This window comes from Lycorma delicatula, chromosome 8 (genome assembly GCF_047948215.1).
Source record: "Lycorma delicatula isolate Av1 chromosome 8, ASM4794821v1, whole genome shotgun sequence".
Classification (NCBI taxonomy): domain Eukaryota; kingdom Metazoa; phylum Arthropoda; class Insecta; order Hemiptera; family Fulgoridae; genus Lycorma; species Lycorma delicatula.
In genome coordinates this window covers 26,290,340-26,309,917 of record NC_134462.1, presented here as the reverse complement: position 1 = coordinate 26,309,917, position 19,578 = coordinate 26,290,340, and the positions used below count along the sequence as shown (strand labels likewise).

At 29.9% G+C, this 19,578-nt stretch overlaps 1 protein-coding gene across 1 annotated transcript in view; it reads left to right on the top strand.

The window, feature by feature from the left end:
- LOC142329176 (uncharacterized) overlaps positions 1-19,578 on the top strand; it is a 161,488-nt gene that overhangs the window by 91,354 nt on the left and 50,556 nt on the right. Inside the window, exons 8-9 of the mRNA XM_075373563.1 lie at positions 1,825-2,041; positions 11,386-11,423. Of these exons, the coding sequence (XP_075229678.1) occupies positions 1,825-2,041; positions 11,386-11,423 (255 nt within the window). The remainder of the gene's footprint in view (positions 1-1,824; positions 2,042-11,385; positions 11,424-19,578) is intronic.

Sequence of the window (19,578 nt, the reverse complement as noted above, 5' to 3'; positions counted from 1 at the left end):
ACAATCTTACCACGATGAAGTAACTAAATTAGATGATGTGATGAATAAAATAAAGTCAGTCCCTTGCTGAGAATTGAAACAAAATATGAAGAAAAAAGTTTTTTTTACTAAATTTGTATTAAAAAAAATTTGTGACTTTAAGTTTGAGTTAAAACACAGTTTTAACTGTGATAACAGAAATACTGCCATCATAATCTTGCAGGTAGTACTGGAATTATTCATCACATTAAAGAAAATAATAAAATACGTACGTTTTATATTTCAGTATTTGTTCAAACATCACCAAAATAATTTATATACATTGAACGAATTCAAGTTAAAGAATAAGCAGAAAATTCTCTCGATTGTCAAATTGCTTTTTAGTTTTAACACTATAATATGCACACCAACATGTCAGAATTTTAATTTTAAATGTTTGGAAATATTAATTTGCAATATAACATTTCCTTATGTGAATTCTGGTGCTAGTTATGTAGCACTACATAAATTACTGATACATTAATGTTTATTAAAGATTGTTTAAAAAATAGTTTATATCTGTTACCATGGAAATTCTTATTTTCATAAATAATATGATAAGGTTGACAGTTGGGACTTGCTTTGCTTGCCTGACTGTCTAGCCATTAAACCTGGACCTTTAGGACCCATGTTGGCCCAGGTGAGTCCTGGGGCCTCCAGGGGTCATATGGCTGAACCCAGGGCCACAGATTCATTTTTGCCATTCCTGTCTGACCAGGGGCTCTGCCCTCAGACCCCCCTGCATTGTTTGTTACTCTCAGTATTGTGAGAATAATACTAAAAGTATTCAGGTTTTATAGAAACCTGAAAAAGAAATAAACAGACATAATAATATTAACTATGGTACACAGACTTTTGGTGAGAAAAACTCCATAACCTGTTTCTGTTGTCAAAATGACAGGAATTTAATAATGAAGTAAAAGGATTAATTTTTTTCTCTTTTATGAATATCTTTAATTCACAACTTCACCCGTGGGAGCTAGGGCCTCAACTATGTCTTAAAACCTTCCCGGGGATAACACAAATGTATCCTGCAAATTTGAAAGGGATTGATCAGTTGGTTCTCATGTGAGGCTGTTGCAAATAAACAGACAAACTTGCAGAATTAAATGTAAGATTCATCGTTACAATTTTTGATAAAGGATAAAAAATGTCGGTTTGAAAATTTGAAATTCATGGAAACTGTTTTCTTTTGTGTTTAGTACATACGCTCGGTGCTCTTTTCTTACAGCTATGTTACTTTTATAAGTAATATGTTCTTATTTACTTTAAAAGGAATAAATTAAAAATTACTTGTACATATAATTTTTTTTTTGTACTTATAATCAAATTGTTCCAATATGAATACATTTTCTTTTATCAGCTTTTAAATGCTAATCTGTTACTCCATCAGTGAAATTATTTATCACAATCTTCCTTTTCAAAATATATTCTTATTGATACTGATTTCTATACTCATTTCTACACAAGTTGGTTGTTTGCTGAATATTGTTCATAAAATCCGAATCTATAACGCACTAAAAAATATTTAATTTTTAAAAGTCTCAAGTAGTATTTTTTATTCATAATATGAAAACTAAACTTTTATTAAACAATAATAGATTGATGGTATCAGTATACCCGATAAGTGCTTCAAGGTTTCACATTACAGAGCTCATCAAGACGTCTTTCTGAAATTAAAATAATACCATCTAATTAAAACTATTCATTGATGTTCCTCACTATTTTATTGATATGTAGCACTTTACAGGTAATTTTTCTACAATTATTATATATTAATATTTTTATTTTTCTTTCACTGCACAGGATGAGCACACGATATTGAGATCATGGGCTGTGAAAGATTTTGCACCTTGTGTGCCACAGTATGTTCAGATCTTCCGTCCCGAGAATAAACTACATGTTAAATTTGCTGAGCACATTGTATGTGAAGATGAATTGAAGTATGCCTTGCTAGCAAACAACTGCACATGTCCTGGTGCCTCTCCCTTGTTACACTTTTATTACATACCTCAAGAGGACAGTAAGTTCATTTTTTTTTTCAGTTATTTTATTTGTAAATAATATTTAAAGAATAATGCTGAATTACTAAAAACTGAATTCTCATTCCAGTGAGGAAAAATTAATTCATAAAACTAATAGTATTTTTGAATCATTTTAGTCTAATTTTGTCAACAACTGCTTTGTATTATCAGTTAATAATATTATACTTTTAATATTTTATTATTTTTTTAATGTTTACTGAAATATTTGTATTACTAATATTTATTTATGAATCCACAATGTGTAGAGTTCCAGTTGATTGACTAACTGATACTCTTTAAATCTATAAAAATGACTGAGGTCATGATATTTTGTAAACCAATAATTTTAAATATGTGTTATTGGTTTCAATGATACACATGAGATAATTAATTTACTCTGCTAAATATAGCATAATTTTTGCTCATTAAAGCATAGTTTTTAGATGGAAACTGTAGAATACAACAAAATAGTTAGTATATTCAACCACTTTTTTTATTAACTCAATAATGGATCCACTACATATAACTCAGTTAATTTATAAAAGTGAAACAGATATTCATCAAAATGTTTGAAAAGACAGTCAACAAAATATATGTAAAAAGTAAGATTTTTTTTTAAAGAAGTTATGTCTGTCTAACTGTATTGATATAGTGTGACATATTCCATTTAGATCAGAAATTCAAGTCAAAAGATTAAATTTCTGGTTCTATATTTCTCACAGCTATTTTTAATGCTGATATTATTAAAATTATTTAAAACCATTGCCTTTAAACTACGACACAAAGAACATGGTGGTATTCTGGATGATAATGTTACAGTAATTGATAAGTTGCTTACATTTATGAAAGCTGTAAGTAGTTATTTAAACTTAGTACATTTTTCATTGTTTGTTCTCAATTTCATTGTGATCTCTATACTACCACAAGAATCTACTTTCAGTGAACACATACTCTATGTTTTATCATACATACAGAACATATTAAAGCAATTTCCTTCCCTTTTTTTCAAAAGTAGGAACCTTGAATAATGTTGCATCTATTCAGAAACAAGAGGAAGGCCAAAATTTTAAAATTGCATAAAAAACAGTATTTTTGTCCAGTATTTTTTGTAGATATGGCATCGGTCAGAATAATATAAATTAACAATTGTAGAAAAAAATAGGAGACTTACTTTATATACGATCTGCACATACTTTATTTTTGGCACAGTTTTTTTTTATTACAGCTTTTCTTCCTTTTTTTTATGCGATTGATTTTTTACACTAATCTAGAGCTTTTTACAAAACTGCCCAAAAAGGAATGTATTTAGGGTGTATGTATATGTATGTATGTACATTTGCTCCACCATACCAGCTCATTGGCTAAACCAGTTGAGATATATGACCCACTGTTGGAATCCTTATGTTACCAGGAGTGACAGTGTATAAATAATATTTATATATTATTAAACATATTATGTATATATATATATATATGTGTGTGTGTTAAATAAATTTAAAAAAAAGTCTGTCAGATGAATGGGTTGTTTTTGAATAACTCACATCTCGCGCTTTATTTTTAATGATTTGGAAATCTTGTATCTCATACGTGTGAATTTGTTGCCTTACTAGTGTTTTTACATGACTGCCCAAAAAAGGAGTGTAATGCATTTAAGGTATATATATGTATGTATATACATACAAATATATATATATTTGTTCCACTGTAGGAGTTCAACTGCTGATGTATATATGTTTAAATAAATTTAACAAAGTAGAAAAAATATACAATATATACAAAATTGTCACCTGCATACTCTTTAATTATCCTATATTGTTAATTATCCTACATTAAAGAGCAATGTTTGTCGGCAATGATTTTTTTTGTCGGTTATGTTTTTTAATTTTTAATATTTACCTCTTGATTCTCCCTTTTGATATCATCTTTACACAACTCATTAGCATAATTTCTTTTGCAGGTCATTTTATCTCATTGTATGTTACTGCTTACAATGTTTTTTTTTATTACTTTATGACCCTTTTTTAGTGCTTCTACAAAGTTAAATTCTTATTAAATTTAAGATAATATACTTTTTATATGTGTTAATAATAAGCTCCATTTTTCCATTTGGAAAAAGTATTATTACAAATCATGTTAAAGAAGATACTATGAATAGTGCATAAACATTCACAAATATATTAATAGATGTGAATATTTCAATCCAAAAATGTATAAACTGAAATGATACACTTAAGAAATTTTTTACGCTAATTTTTTTGTAAAACCACCTTTGACATTTTATACGTATTTAAATATTATTCAGTAAGAATTTTGTAAGAGCAAAATCCACATTGTTAATGGTACTTGATAGACATTATAAGATAATATTGTTCTTCAAAAATACAAATAATTCTTTTTATATTTTAAGAAGCTCGATTCAACAAAAATTAGTCATAAGAATTATTGACTATTAAAAAATGTGATGATTATAAAAACAATATGAATGAAATGAATAGAAGATAAAAATCAAGATAAGTATTGCAGTATTTAACATTCCACTGAGGAAGCAAAATTTAGAAAAAATTAGTCCACAAAAAAGTAATAGAAAATGCATAAAACTAGTTAAATGAAAATGATCGATATCAAAACATAATGAAGCAAAAGAATCTTGCGAGTATTGCATATCCCAAAAATAAACTAAAATATTAAGAATAAGAATAATTATCTGCTGATTTTTATTTACTGTTTAACTCATCTCTATGAGTGGAATGAAGATGATGTCTGTCCTCCAATGAGGAAAGTGTAAATAAAAACAATAAACTATTAAAAGTTTTAACACATTTGGGAAAACCAGGTAGGTTTTAATGCTAATAGTTCTTCGATACTACCTTCTCACCACCATTTTATTATTAATAATAAATAATATGTAACACCTATTATCCTAGTGAACCAGAGGTGTAAAACATTTCAGGTATACTCCACTATATGTATATGGGATCCGGCTACTACGAGCCCCAAATTGACAAGATGGATGTGATGCAAAGAGACTTCTATAGTACACAAATTAGCTTATTACCTTTCCTCTCTCCCCTGATTACTACACGGTATCTATATGCAAGTATCTCTGATAATATTCAGTTAATTCAGATAAAATGAAAAGAGCTATTATTAAATGGCATTTCTAAGGAGATTTCAACAGTTACAGGAAATCTTCTGTACTTACTGAATTAATTCTCAGTAAAATTAAGAAAAATTACCAAAATTAGATATTTTATTTTACAGTTAATATTTTTATTTTCTATATTCATTCTGTGAAATTTTGAAAAAAATTTATCATAGTTTCTTAAAAATCCTGACCCAAAAGCTTTGACTGGGAATCCCAAACCATTGGAATGTGGACAATCAATCATTAGTTGACTTTAAAATCGGTCTTGGGTTCAATTCATAGCAAGGATGTGACATTTTTTCAGGTACTGTCTCATTCATATAATCCTCCTCACTAAAATACATTCCAATTTGGTTAACAATGTCATATTTTATTAAAAATAAATTGTTTTAAGCATAATAAATTTTATTTCAGGTATTTATTGATTTAACAAAACTTGTAGATACTACTTTCTCTGGGTTTGTATGTTTAATTGTACTTATTTCAGAGAGGGTCAGACATCTTCTGAAGAATGTCATAGACTATATGGAAGATGTTCTGGGAATGAAATAAACCGCATTCAGTTACAAGATTCCAGATTTTTTGGTGAATATGAAGGAAAAAGTTTTACGTACGCTAGCTTCCATTCGCGTAGAAAGTAAGTTTATTATATTTAAATTGAATGATCTTTACTTCCTGGCGTGGCAATTAATCAAAAAATGGGACATGAACCAAGGACACCAAAAAAGCAAAAATAAAGATGGGGGTAATGTTAGTACTTATGTACTTGCATTGGCGTGTTTGAAGCTTAATAACGTGACTGGATGAACCGATTTTGATGAAATTTTATACAGACATTCGTGTATATGGGGCAATTTGTTGGTAAAATTTTGGGATCAATATCTCCAGGAGAAGGGGATGGGAGATTTTGGGGGGTCAATATTTTCAAAATTTTGTTAACATTATCGCACTTTATATTAAGCTTATATGCAGGCATTACATGCCTGCATCTTAACCATCTTTTTTAAAAAAATTGTCCCAAAATTAAAAAATATTTTGTTCAAAAATTAAAAAAATATATTTTTATTTATTGCATGTTTTTAATCAAATTTTTTAAAACTTTTCCGGGGTATAGTGATAGTGCAAGTAATAAAAAAAAAAATACTTTAAGGGCAATATTAAGGGGCAAGCCAATCAAAGTTAAAAATATTAATTTTTTGAAACTTTTTGGGGTTTATTTAAAATTTTAATACTATTAAGTGATAAAATTTTAGTGGTAATATTACAATAAAATTTCATCGTAATTCATCCTCCCCTCCATAAAAAGAATCTTAGGTAATTTTTTATTAGTTGTCCACTTTTTAGTGGAATTTTTTCTGTTTTCTTCCATTTAACATAGTAAATGTATAAAATCAAAAAAAATTTCTTGTAAGATCATTTTGGAGGGGAGCAGAAAAAGTAAAAAATACAGATTTTTTGAAGTCCTTTTTGGTTTATTTTAACATAATTTTAAAAATTCATCATAAAAGAAATCTTAGTATCAAAAAAGAAATTTTAGATTCTTTTTCAGTTATGTATAAATATATGTTATTATTTTTCCACTACATAAGAAGAAGTAACCGATACCAGGAAAGTATTACAATTTAAAAAAAATTACTTTAGAGTTTTGACTTCTTTCAGTTGATGTATAAACTAGTCATAGTTAACTACAGTGTGCGCTGCGGCGCTCCAGGGAGCCGCGGAGCACCCTATTCACAGGGGCACCCTATAATTATTAATTTAATGTTAATAAAGTAAAAAAAAGTAATGAAGATACACAAGTTTTATTTATTTTTATCTGTTACGAGTAGTCATTTTTTTACTTATGGTAGGGCCCGTGGAAAAATTTTAATTGAAAAAGGGCGCTGTGATTCGGAAGAGTTTGGGAACCACTGGTTTACTATTATTTATCAAATTTTATTAATGGATATTATGAATTTGCATCAGTATCATTCCACACGATGAGTAAGCAAAATTTTTTTGTTATTATTAATGATAATTTGTCTGTAGTATGATAACTACTTGTTAAATGCAAAGTGTAAAACTAGATTTAGTAGTTCTGTCCTGTACTTTTTGTGTAAATGTCCTGTACTGTTTTTGTAAATCTCATGCGTATCATATCAAATATTAGGATCTGATATCAAATCAATATTAGTAGTACTGACAGATAAAGTTGCGATTTGTACCGATGAATGCACCCAGATTTCTTGTTTGTGTACGACGTGGTTTTATGAAAGAGTTATAGTACTAGGTGAAAATTATACTGTTCAAAAGTAAATGTATAGAATTATAACATTTGTATGAATAACTTTTAGAAATAAATTAAACACTTATAACATTTTTTATACCGTTTAAACTCTGTTAACTTTTATTTTCCTTTAAATTAAAAATTCTTCAGTTTTCCATTCTGACTAGCAGACAGTTTTTAAAACGCACAAAAAAATAAAAACAGAATTTTCATTTTATTTTTTTTTTAAAAAAGTTTGAAACTATAACAGTAAACATCTTACCTACCATGTAAAAAAATAATTTAATCTATAATTAAACTCTAAAAGATCGATTCTATTTATTTCAAAATTGAAATGTATTTCAGCAACCTTCATATTTCAAAAATGATTATGAAGAATTGAATTCAATATATTACAGAAATTATTCGACTGATTGACTTAAATATAACAATCTTCACTGGAATGAAGATGATTTTACTTTGGATTTTTTTATATTCTTAAAATTAAACATTTTTTACCCCCAGAAATGTTATTACCTATAGAAACAAAATTCCGTATTACAGGAAGATTAGGAAAAATATTTACCTACATTTTGAGGTAGATTTCAAAAGAAAGCTACCTATTGTAATGGGTACCATGATTCGCCTTCCGTAAAATTACAACATTTTTTATATATATTTCACTTTCTTGTGGACACGATAACAGCCGTAATTTTGCGACAATCACTTTCAAATTTATACGTAAAATATAACGACCCAAAATCTCGGTCGAGTTCATTAATGAGCAAAATCGGACCATTGGAGAGGAAATGGGGAGCTTTTTCGAATAAACAAAGTATAGCTATAACTTTCTTATTAAGTGAAATATCGAATTGTTTAAAATTGTTTAAGGGCCTAAAACTTATCTAAGTTAAGTTTTTTGATATCACCATTGAGATCAACCATTGGCTCTGGGGAGGGGGGGTAAAAAATGGGGTTTCGAAGAAAAAATAGATCATACCTCCCTTTATAGGTACAATATCGAATCGGTTTAAAGTGGTCGTTTGTTCTTTAAACATTATCTACAACTTTTGTCTTAAACAACTTTTGATATAACCAACCCTTACGGTAGGGGACGACCAAATGTTTGCTGAAATTGTAAGAAGATGGTGCTTGTCGTATGCTAAACATGTAGTATTGAGTAAACAACCAATTTCGTATTGAGTAAAATTGAAGTTTTTCTTAACTTTAAACTGGAACGCTTTTTTATCCCCTACTTAGCACCGGTGAAATCTACCTCCGTCTTCTGGCGTGCCGAAAGGTATTTTTTTTATTGTTATGTAAATAACTACCAGTACAGTCTGCTAATTTGTATCTCCAACACACTTATTCACATGTACATAACTAAGGAGAATGCGAAGAAAAAATTACGTGTTGTATATCTAAGATTCGTATTGTAGAATTTCTAATTGAAATTAAGCGACGATGGATAACTTCTTTACATTATTTATCTCAATCTACCGATATTCACGGCAGTCCTTTATTTTTAATATCGTCATCAACGGTAGGGATCGTTTACTATATTGTTTTTAACCGTAATTGTAATTAAGTTACGTGAAACCGAAGTTTATAATAGAGGTGTGATTTAAAAAAGTATCCAATCTTGGCCCATAAAAAAATACTTAACTCATTTAGTTCCGTGATTTGTCCTCTTCAAAGTGTAGGCCCACGCTTATCTTAAGCAATGTTGCAATTTTTGATTCTTTCCTAAGCCTAAAATTCCATTTATAGAAATAAGATTAAAGACGGATTCATTCATAGTGTTCTCTCATTCGGGCAAATCCTGTCAGTACTGGCTCTCCACCAGTACCGCCATGTCATTAGCAAAACTTCCCCCGATCTTTATTCCTCTTTTCCCATTCAGGCAGCGTTTAATTATTTTTTCAGATATGTTTTAAACAGTGTTGGTGACGTGCATCATCCCTACCTAATTTCCCTTCCAATCCCTGTTCTTCCTAAATTAATTATTATTTGAAATTTAAATACAACTGTCAATAGAATAACTTTATAATTTTCAAAATTTTACCATTTTCAGTTCTAATGTTATCAAATGTGGGAATTATACTTCCCGGAGCCCACTGGAGTTCCCAGGCAATAATAAAATAATATTTTTAAATAAGTGGGAAGTATACTTCCCAGAGCCTGTTAAAGGGTTGTATAAAAAAAAATTAGCAATTACTCCTGTCTGAAGTCTATTTTTTGTCACACCCGAAATCACCATAGGAGGCAACTCAAACATTTTAAATAAAAAGGGTAAAATTGTGACAATTTTAAAATACATAAAAAAGAAAACATTTGATGTAAAATACTTCAGACTACAACTATGACCAAAATGGCTACTGTTTAGTATATTTCATTGAAGTGACCAACAATAAATCCCCTTCCTCTCAAGTAGTATAGCATTTTTCTGTTTTCTACGATTCTCCTAAATACTTCATTTGTTGCCGTCTAACATTTTTCATTGTGTGCCACATCCACATCTCAAAAGTCTCAATTTCTTAAAAGTCTTTAATTTCTACTGTGCAAGTCAATCTTTAAATCTCTTTCCTTTAAGTGGAATTTAAGGTTAGGAAAGAGTCAAAAATCGCAGGAAACATCCGGTGAGTAAGAAGCCTGCTGAAGTCGATCGATCGTATGTTTTACTATGAATCTCTGGATAAGTAGTGATGTATGGTCTGAAACATTGTCATGATTCTCAAGGACAAACTACAAATTGGCAATAAAAACTACTACATAACTTTTCTTTGTAGTCTAAGAGATGTTGTTCGAAGCAAGAGATCTCAGCTTTTGGAAAATTCATCATAATTTATCCAGAAATTATTGGCAAAATATGGGATCAAACCAACTTCACCGGACTTTGCTTCCTGCGATTTTTTACTCTTTTCTGTGCTAACAATTCCCCATAAAGGAAAGACATTTGAAGAAATAATGTTACCTGTATCAAACAATATATATATATATATACACAAAATTCTGTCATCAGAATTCAGTAACAGTTAACAAAAAATGATACTGTTTTTAGATAATCTTAGGAATGGATATAATATTTACAAAATTAGGATAATTCGGAGTTAGTCCTTTCTCTTAAGACAGTTACGGTTAGACTAATTCCTTGCACTTGACAAGTGCGAAGTGATTCTTAGTGAATCGACGTAGTCTGCGGGTAGGATCGGGTTTCTAAAGATTTTTTTTTTCTGAACATAGTAGACCCAAATGAAAATTTAGATGCTTCTTTTTTACTGACTTTTCGAAGAAATGTACGGTATAACAGTCGGTCGCACAGTGATATTGGAGGATGAAATTGATTTTTTTTTTACGTTGTATGGTATGAGGATTACGAAAATACCATTCAATTAAAGTGCAATTTCCTTATAAGCCTATATATAAAATTTGTGGCTCGAAAATGTACAAAACCATTTCATTGAAATTTAGATATGCTGTGGTAGAGCATCTGTAGTTGTGCATGTGAAAATTTGATGAAGACTAACCGAGTCGTTTTTCAGTTACGCTCAATTTAAGTTCGACAACAGACAACATAACCTCAATTTGTGGTTATGTTGACTTTGTATTGGTGTAATTTCATACAAGTTTATACAGTGAATCATGGTGGTGAGCGAGTTTAAACTTGCTTGATTGGAGGATCTCTTCTCGTTATTTTTAATTAAATTACGATTTTAAACAAATAATATATTTTAATATTATAACGAAAAGTCGGTCTTCCTTTTAAGAATAATTTTAGTATGTATTGATTAAATATGCATTAAGTTATTATTCCTATAATAAGGATAAATAATTATATGTGAAATAAACTATATTGTATACGTACTGTTTTAAAATATATATTAACTACATACTTTTTTTAGTGAACTATAATCTGTAATAAATACCAATAACTATTTTGTTTGTTTTTTTAGGTAAGTTTCGTTTTCTGATTATTATTCACTTCTATTACGTAAGTAACATTTTAAATTAAAATTTTGATTTTATATTTATAGATTTTTAGTTTATGCAAATGCTTGTTTATTGATTTCTAAACAGTATTATAAAAAAAAAAAAAAATCAAAGTCGTTTTATTTTCTATTGATTTCTTAAAATAGAGGATGTGTTTTCAAGCAGGCATTATTTCACTTACTCTGTTGTCAACGGATTAACATTCGGAGGAAAAACGTTTCTACAAGCAGGTATTTACTTATGACCTAGTTGCATTTATCTAGAGAAAAAAATCTTCGCATCGTGTAAGAGACGATAAATTGTGCTCTGAGTATAATCCATCGTTAATGCGTTACTAATGGTTTAGGAATAAAGAAAGAACGGTAATTTTTTTAAAATAGACCCCTGAGGGAGATCGGTAGCTGTTATACAAGATGAAACTCATAAGAGACTCTCATCCGAATAAAAAAGCCGGATTACTTATTAGTAATAATAATGATGATTTTAATAGTAGGCGCTTATGAGGTAAAAAAGTGAAATATAAAATGTGTTACGGGGGCTATAAGAGTCTGCAATGAAGTCGCAGATCGTGTGCTCTGGTATCTTAAAAATGTCCGCAAAACGAAATTTAGTCCTAGTTCCCTTGGTGAACTCTACTTCAGTTCATACCCCTGATTTTGGGTTAATTTACGGACTCCGGTCTGTTCTACAAGGGAGAGGCGGACAGACCTCCCTTGTTGATGCTCTAGAGAAACCTGTTGCAAGAGATCCATCAAGAAGAACAAATCTTAACTAATAAAAGAAATAAACTTTCTCATTAATTGTTGCAAAAATTGTCCAGGTTTTGAGAATTTTATGACTGGCAAGGATTTTTTTTTAATTTTAGACCTATATGTTTGACATCGCATTTTTAAACATTCTCTTATGGCCATGCATCTCTCAGCCAACCTTGAAGCAAACGCTGATGTCCATTTTGATGGAGGTGTGGCTACTGGTCTCACCACAACTTTTTATTTAGTCATTTGGCAACAAAACAGGGGCAGTATGTTTATGTTGTTTTTGTGCGTGAAATAACTCGTCTAGACATTTTTAATCATTTTATCTCTATTCGTTTTCTGTCTCATACTTTAGCAATGGCAAAAGGAAATGTGTATTTAATGTTAACCTGCAACAGGAATACAAATTTTTAAAATTGTGTAATGACCGTAACAATGAACGTATTTATTGCACGCAATGTCCCGGAGAATTTTCTGTTTCACATAAAGGAAAGGGTGATATTGAGTACCACGTGAAAACAGCTAAACATAGAAGTGCTACTAATGTTACTGCTTCACTAAACATAAAAGATTTTTTTTAAAGCCAAAGATGGGAATAACAGTAACAGTGATCTGAATGTGCTGCTAAAAAAGCTACATTTTCATACCACACTGCTAGATATAAACTCAGTTTCAAAACATGACTGCACAACTAAACTGGTTAAAAAGTTATGTGACCCAAAATTTTCATGTGTTAGAATCACAACCAAGGCAATTATTGTTAACCTTATTTTGCCATTTGCATTTGATGTGTTGCGTTCTATGGAAAAAAAAAGTTGTACCAGTAACAATGGAGCTCAAACAGAAGTGAAGTAAAACACATTCCAATTGCTGTAAGATATTTGAGTCTGGAGGAGGGAATTCAAGTTAAACTTTTAAATTTCATTGAAATGTCAGTTTAAACTGCTCAAATTTTGACTCAGTGTATTTTGCAGTGTGTGAAAAATTACAAACTTGAAGAAAAGTTGGTTTGTTGTACTGCTGATAATACTAACAATAATTTTGGTGGTGTGATGAGAAAGGGGAATGAAAATGTGTTCAGAAAATTTCAAAGTGATTTAGATAGACCTATTTTAGGTATTGTTTGTCCAGCCCACATTGTACACAGTTCAGTACAAATGGCATGTGATTCTCTACCCCTGGATATAGAGGTTATTGTAATAAAAATTTATAAATATTTTCACATGTATACTGAAAGATTAAACTTAAAGATTTCTGTATATTTATGGAAACAGATTACAAAAATGTATTACTTTATAGCAGCACAATGTTCCTTAATCTGTTACCTTCAATAGAAAGAATTATTTTGTTTTTTATGGTCTAAAATCATACTTCTCTTGTGACAAATGCACAAAATTAATGTTTGATTTTTTGAAAATCTGAAAAATGAACTTTTTTGAAATTTTTCTATGGTACTCTACAGTTATTTAATAATGCAGTTCAGAAATCTGAAGCTAATTCTGTCACAGCAACAGAAGCATTTCAGACATATTCTTAATTAATTTATCAACTTCAGGAAAGAAAAACCCACAAATTTATACTTTTGTCAAACAATTGCTATGGACTCAAAGAAAATAATGATGTTCAGGAACAAAAATTCTTCTCAAGCGTAGACAATTTTTATAATTCTAGTATCCAATACTAAGAGTTGTGAAGAACCAGTTTTGATAAAGTTAGTAAGTTTCAGTGGATAAAATCTACGAAATGAAATTGCCTGGTCTGATCTAGAAGAAAGTGCACAAGTTGTTAATGAAATTATAAAAGTAAAAAGTATAAATTATTTGATTGAACGAACATTGTTGAACCAGGAAATTCAAAACCAAAGGATAGGTTGTGGTTCAAGTTCTGAAAAAGTACCAGATACTATTGAAGAGAAGTGGAATGCAATTTTTAAGGCGGACTTAATGTTGCAATATTTCTAAAATGGTTGATTTTGCAATGTCTTTGCCTGGGACATCTGCTCTAGTTGAGAGTTTTTTCAATTATGGGAAGCATTTGGTTTGCAGAAAGGGGTCAACTTTCAGTATCTGCTGTTAAACATCTGCTAAATGTTAAAAATTAATTCAGAACTTACTTGTTATGAATTTGATGTTGTAATTAAAACAAACAAACCATTTCTGAAAAAGGTCATATCTAATGACAAATAAACTGAATAGATAGTTTAATGTTTCACTAAACTGTTAAGACTTAATTTCAAAAATATATCCCGAGTTGGACCCAGAAAAATATGATAAGCCTATTTATTTAACTTTATTTAAATTATCAGATTTAGTTTAAATAAGTTTTAATTTTTTCCATTTTCCCTAATCTAATATACATACCACATCTTATATGGTTAAAGGAATAATAAAAGCCTTCCAAAGTGAGGTTTTCTTTATCTTTGATGTCAATATATCGAATTGAATGCAGCCGATCAGCCAACCTGGAAAAGTGCTTTGATGTTATTTGTTTTATCAACCACTTGGTTTAGAATTCTGATTACCATGACTGTTCTTCACAATCATAATTAGCTATTCTTCAGGAAAATCTATGACATATTACTTTAAAGCTTCTTTTTCTGTATTCACTAAGCTCAGGAATCTACATTATTTACCATTTGTTTGGATACATTTCCACACCACAATAGAAATAAGATTTCATGTTGTAGCATCCATGGCGCGTTGAGATTTTTTTTTGTTAAAGAGTGAAATCTCTCCCCCGGAGGCCTACTATAAAACACTCAAAACTGTTGTCGACAGGGATCGACATTATGGAAATTTACTAGAAATTCCCATAGGGAGTGGAAAAGGGTAGTTTTTCAACCAATCTGCAATTCGATCCCTTACACAGTTGTTTTAATTATACCAGGCAACAGAGTATTATTTAATAAGTCCTATTTTATAAAAAAAAACCTTTGAGACCGACAAATAAATCGCGTAATAGCAATGTAAGACCACGGTCTTTTAATGCTGCGGTCAAATGAAAATCAGTAACTGTAGTACATGAACAACAGAATGTTGTTCTTTAAAGACCGTTCAGTTGAGACTTATCCTTCGCCAATATTCGTCGACGACGACCTATTAGAAAACGCACATCGAAATCGTACGTAAATCGATTCACCGCACTCTCTGCGAGTGGTCAGTGTTACACCAGCCCTTACACCCACTACCATAACGGGTACAGACTCAGTATTTAGGTTACCCATAAAAAGTGCCCAATCCATTCTACCTAGACCTGATGAAGCATTATCATAACAAACCCATTTCATTAGTAGATCTGATTTTACCTAACCATTTACTGTCCTGTCATTTCAACACTCAACATTTCCTTGCCTAACATTTACTTGCCTAGTATTTTGTGGCCTAGTATTTCCTCACATAATTATGACATCGTAGTCATTGAATTGAACATTTGATCAGCATAAGGATTCATACGTTTCTATATGGTTTTGCTAATAGGTAGTTGTTGTCGAATAGAGGTGAAGGAATACGTCTCACTCAAAGGTCTTATTATTAAGTCTTTCATGCTTCAACAACTTTACGATGTTGTTAAATGTATTTGTAGGATTTAATGCTTTTCCCCTGATATCCGGCATCATTAAATGAGCGCCGGTTATCTTGAGTACTTTCCTTGGTTGTCCTCAAATCGCTGTTATACGATTTATCTGTTGATCTCAAGCCTGGATTTTTATAAAACAGCAATTGTAACAAAAGAGTATGAGATAAAATTTGCTCCCATCGTCGAATATCGTATACCATATTAGCTTTCTCAAACTTTATAAACCGTACAATCCATAGATTGTACAATCAGTAGAAGTAAATAGTATTTTTACTCCAATATATAAAATGTCATATTACAATTACTTATAAATTACAATAAGTTACGCAATATGTTTTTTCGGTTTTATAAATCTTATAACAACAAATTGTCGAATCGGGTATTTAATCTTCATAAGCATTTTTTAAATACCCTCCTTATATGGTTTCACAGCTTCCTCGATATTAGTTAGGATTTTAAATGCAACATTTTCGTTGCCACAACTTGGACAACCAAGTTATTACGTACTAACTAATAGTACTAAACAAATAGTATTAAAACAAATACTATTAGTACTATTAATACTATTAGTACTAACTAATAGTATTAAAACAAATTTAAACTAAAGTATTAACCTAATAGAATATTAATAATAATAAAATCTGAACAATTAGAATGATAGACTCATGAAACAAGTAAGAAGAGTGGAATGAGAACAAAGGTGTGCGGGAATCCTATCGAAAGCTTTTAGAAATGCACAAAAATTTACAGGATCGGTGGGAGAGTAAAGTGGAAGGCCGCTGCAATATAGGTTGATGAAGACTAACATTAAGAAAATAAGAGAATTTTTACTTAAATTATGACCGTTAACATAAAAAAATCTGATATGGTCACCACATGACTTCCTTGTACGCCTATTAAATTACATTACGCATTTTTTTTTTAGTAAAAAGTACATAAAATTTTATTTCATTAATAACTTCTGATACTTTTCATTTTTTTTAATATTATTATTGAATATTATTTATCGTAATTTCTTTTTTACAATCAGGTAAATAATTATTAATAAATCAATATATTTAAGTTAAAAAAAAAGGAGATGAAGTCGGATTTGAACCGCTGTGCCCGTGTAAGATTCAAGTCTTAAAAATACGATAAGTTTATTTAAAAGAAACATAAAAGTAAAAATAATTTAAAAAAACTAGGTGGGAGAGTAAAGTGGAAGGGTGCTGCAATATAGGTTGATGAAGACTAACATTAAGAAAATATTCCAGAAAGGTCTGAAAAAAGAATAACCTGAGAAAATGTTTGCCATCAGAATGGAGACACCAGGCGCAAAGAATATTGATGGCTTCTTAGAGGACAACTAAAGGCTGAAATCCAAGCCCTAATTGAAATGGACGTATTAACCTAATAGAAAGTAATATTAATTATAATAAAATTTGAAGTCTTAGAACGATACACTGATGAAACAAGTAAGAAGAGTGGAATGAGAACAAAGGTGTGCGGGAATCCTATCGAAAGCTTTTAGATATGCACAAAAATTTACAGGATCGGTGGGAGAGTAAAGTGGAAGGCCGCTGCAATATAGGTTGATTAAGACTAACATTAAGAAAATATTCCAGAAAGGTTTGAAAAATAACGTGAGAAAAGTTTTGCCATCAGAATGGAGACACCAGGCGCAAAGAATATTGATGGCTTCTTAGAGGACAACTAAAGGCTGAAATCCAAGCCCTAATTGAAATGGACGTATTAACCTAATAGAAAGTAATATTAATTATAATAAAATTTGAAGTCTTAGAACGATACACTGATGAAACAAGTAAGAAGAGTGGAATGAGAACAAAGGTGTGCGGGAATCCTATCGAAAGCTTTTAGATATGCACAAAAATTTACAGGATCGGTGGGAGAGTAAAGTGGAAGGCCGCTGCAATATAGGTTGATTAAGACTAACATTAAGAAAATATTCCAGAAAGGTTTGAAAAATAACGTGAGAAAAGTTTTGCCATCAGAATGGAGACACCAGGCGCACAGAATATTGATGGCTTCTTAGAGGACTATATGCTGGAATAAGTAACAGCAACGAACAAGTAAAATGTATGAATGTTAAGGTATGGTAGGTAGTTGTGAATGTTAAGTGTACTGAATTTGAATGTTAATTTTGTGAATATAATTGTACTGTGATTAATTTAACGTATGAATGTTAATTTAAAAATGTATGAATGTTAATGGTAGTTGTGAATGTTAAGTGTACTGAATTTGAATGTTAATTTTGTAAATGTAATTGTACTGTGGGATTAAATAATAATAATAACGTGTAACAGTGCACACCAGTAGGAAGTTTGTAAATAGTTGTGAATGTTAAGTGTACTGAATTTGAATGTTAATTTTGTAAATGTAATTGTACTGTGATTAATTTAACGTTATGAATGTTAATTTTAAAATGTATGATGTTAATGGTAGTTGTGAATGTTAAGTGTACTGAATTTGAATGTTAATTTTGTAAATGTAATTGTTAAATTTGTTTGTGCGATTAAATAATAATAATTAATAATAATAATAATAATAATAATAATAATAATGTGTGTAACAGTGCACCCTAGTAGGAAGTTTGAAAATACCTCATTCATGACATGCTCATCCTGTCATTTAAAAAAATACACCTTCCTCGATGATTGTGTTCAGATGAACACAATGATTGTGTTATCATCACCTGGATGATAACACAATTGCAGATAGGTTGAAAAACGTTCGACAGTATGGGTGCACTGCAGGTAAAGAATAAAGAAATATATCTCTATATTTAAAAAAAAAAAACAAGTACAAGAAAATTTTATATATAATTAGTGATTAGTAATTTATATACATGGTGAAATAATTTTCAATAGTTACTAATGATTGACAAGGGTATTTATACTGTAATTTTGGTAATGAGCAGCCTTTTGTTATTTAATGGAAATTTTTACTACTACTACTACTGCAACTACATCTACAACTACAACTATTAGTAAATTTATGTTCTAAGTTGCCAAGTTTTTTCGTAGTTTCAATTTTGTCAACTAAGTTCATTTTGTGTTGTAATTCTGTTTCTAAAGCTCTTAGTGTGTCATTTTGGGATATGTTTTCTTGTTCCATAAGATTTATATGGTAAAGGGCTGCAGGCGCCTGGTGTTGGTATAGTAGGAATTCTTTTTGAAGCCGTTGGATGTGTTGGAAATCGAGAGTGGTTTCTTCACGAAGACGTTGGAGTTCATCTAGGAGATCGTCTATCGTTTCTAATTGTTCATTTTTTTTACCTTTTTTTCTAAAGATAATTCTAAAAATGTTAATTATGCAAGACATAACTTATATATATACAATATGACTAATATATATATCGTAAGCTGATTGTATTTACCTTTATCAGAGTTTTCTTAAGGTGCTATCTATAGCGTTTTACAGTTTTTTTTAAATTGTTTTATAGTAATATTTTATTTAGAAAACGACGTTGCTATAGAATCCAAGAGTTAACAATTTGAACACAATAAACAGATTTAATAAAATTAAGTTGCTCGGTGACCTAACTATAATAAATTATTAAAAAAAAAAAAGATTAAAAATAATAATAGTAGTAATAATAAATTAAAATCAGAAATAATTAGAAAATATTCATGTTTTTCTAGTCAATATACAAAAAAATCTCTTACCAACAAGTGAATTTGATGCGTTGAAGGGTTTTCGGAATTAATTTCCATCCTAAGGTACTCGCATATTTGTAACAATAATAAAACTTCACATATTAATTATGAAAGTTGTAATATTTGCATAATTACATCAGTTGATCGTCGTATGTTTTAAAATTATGTC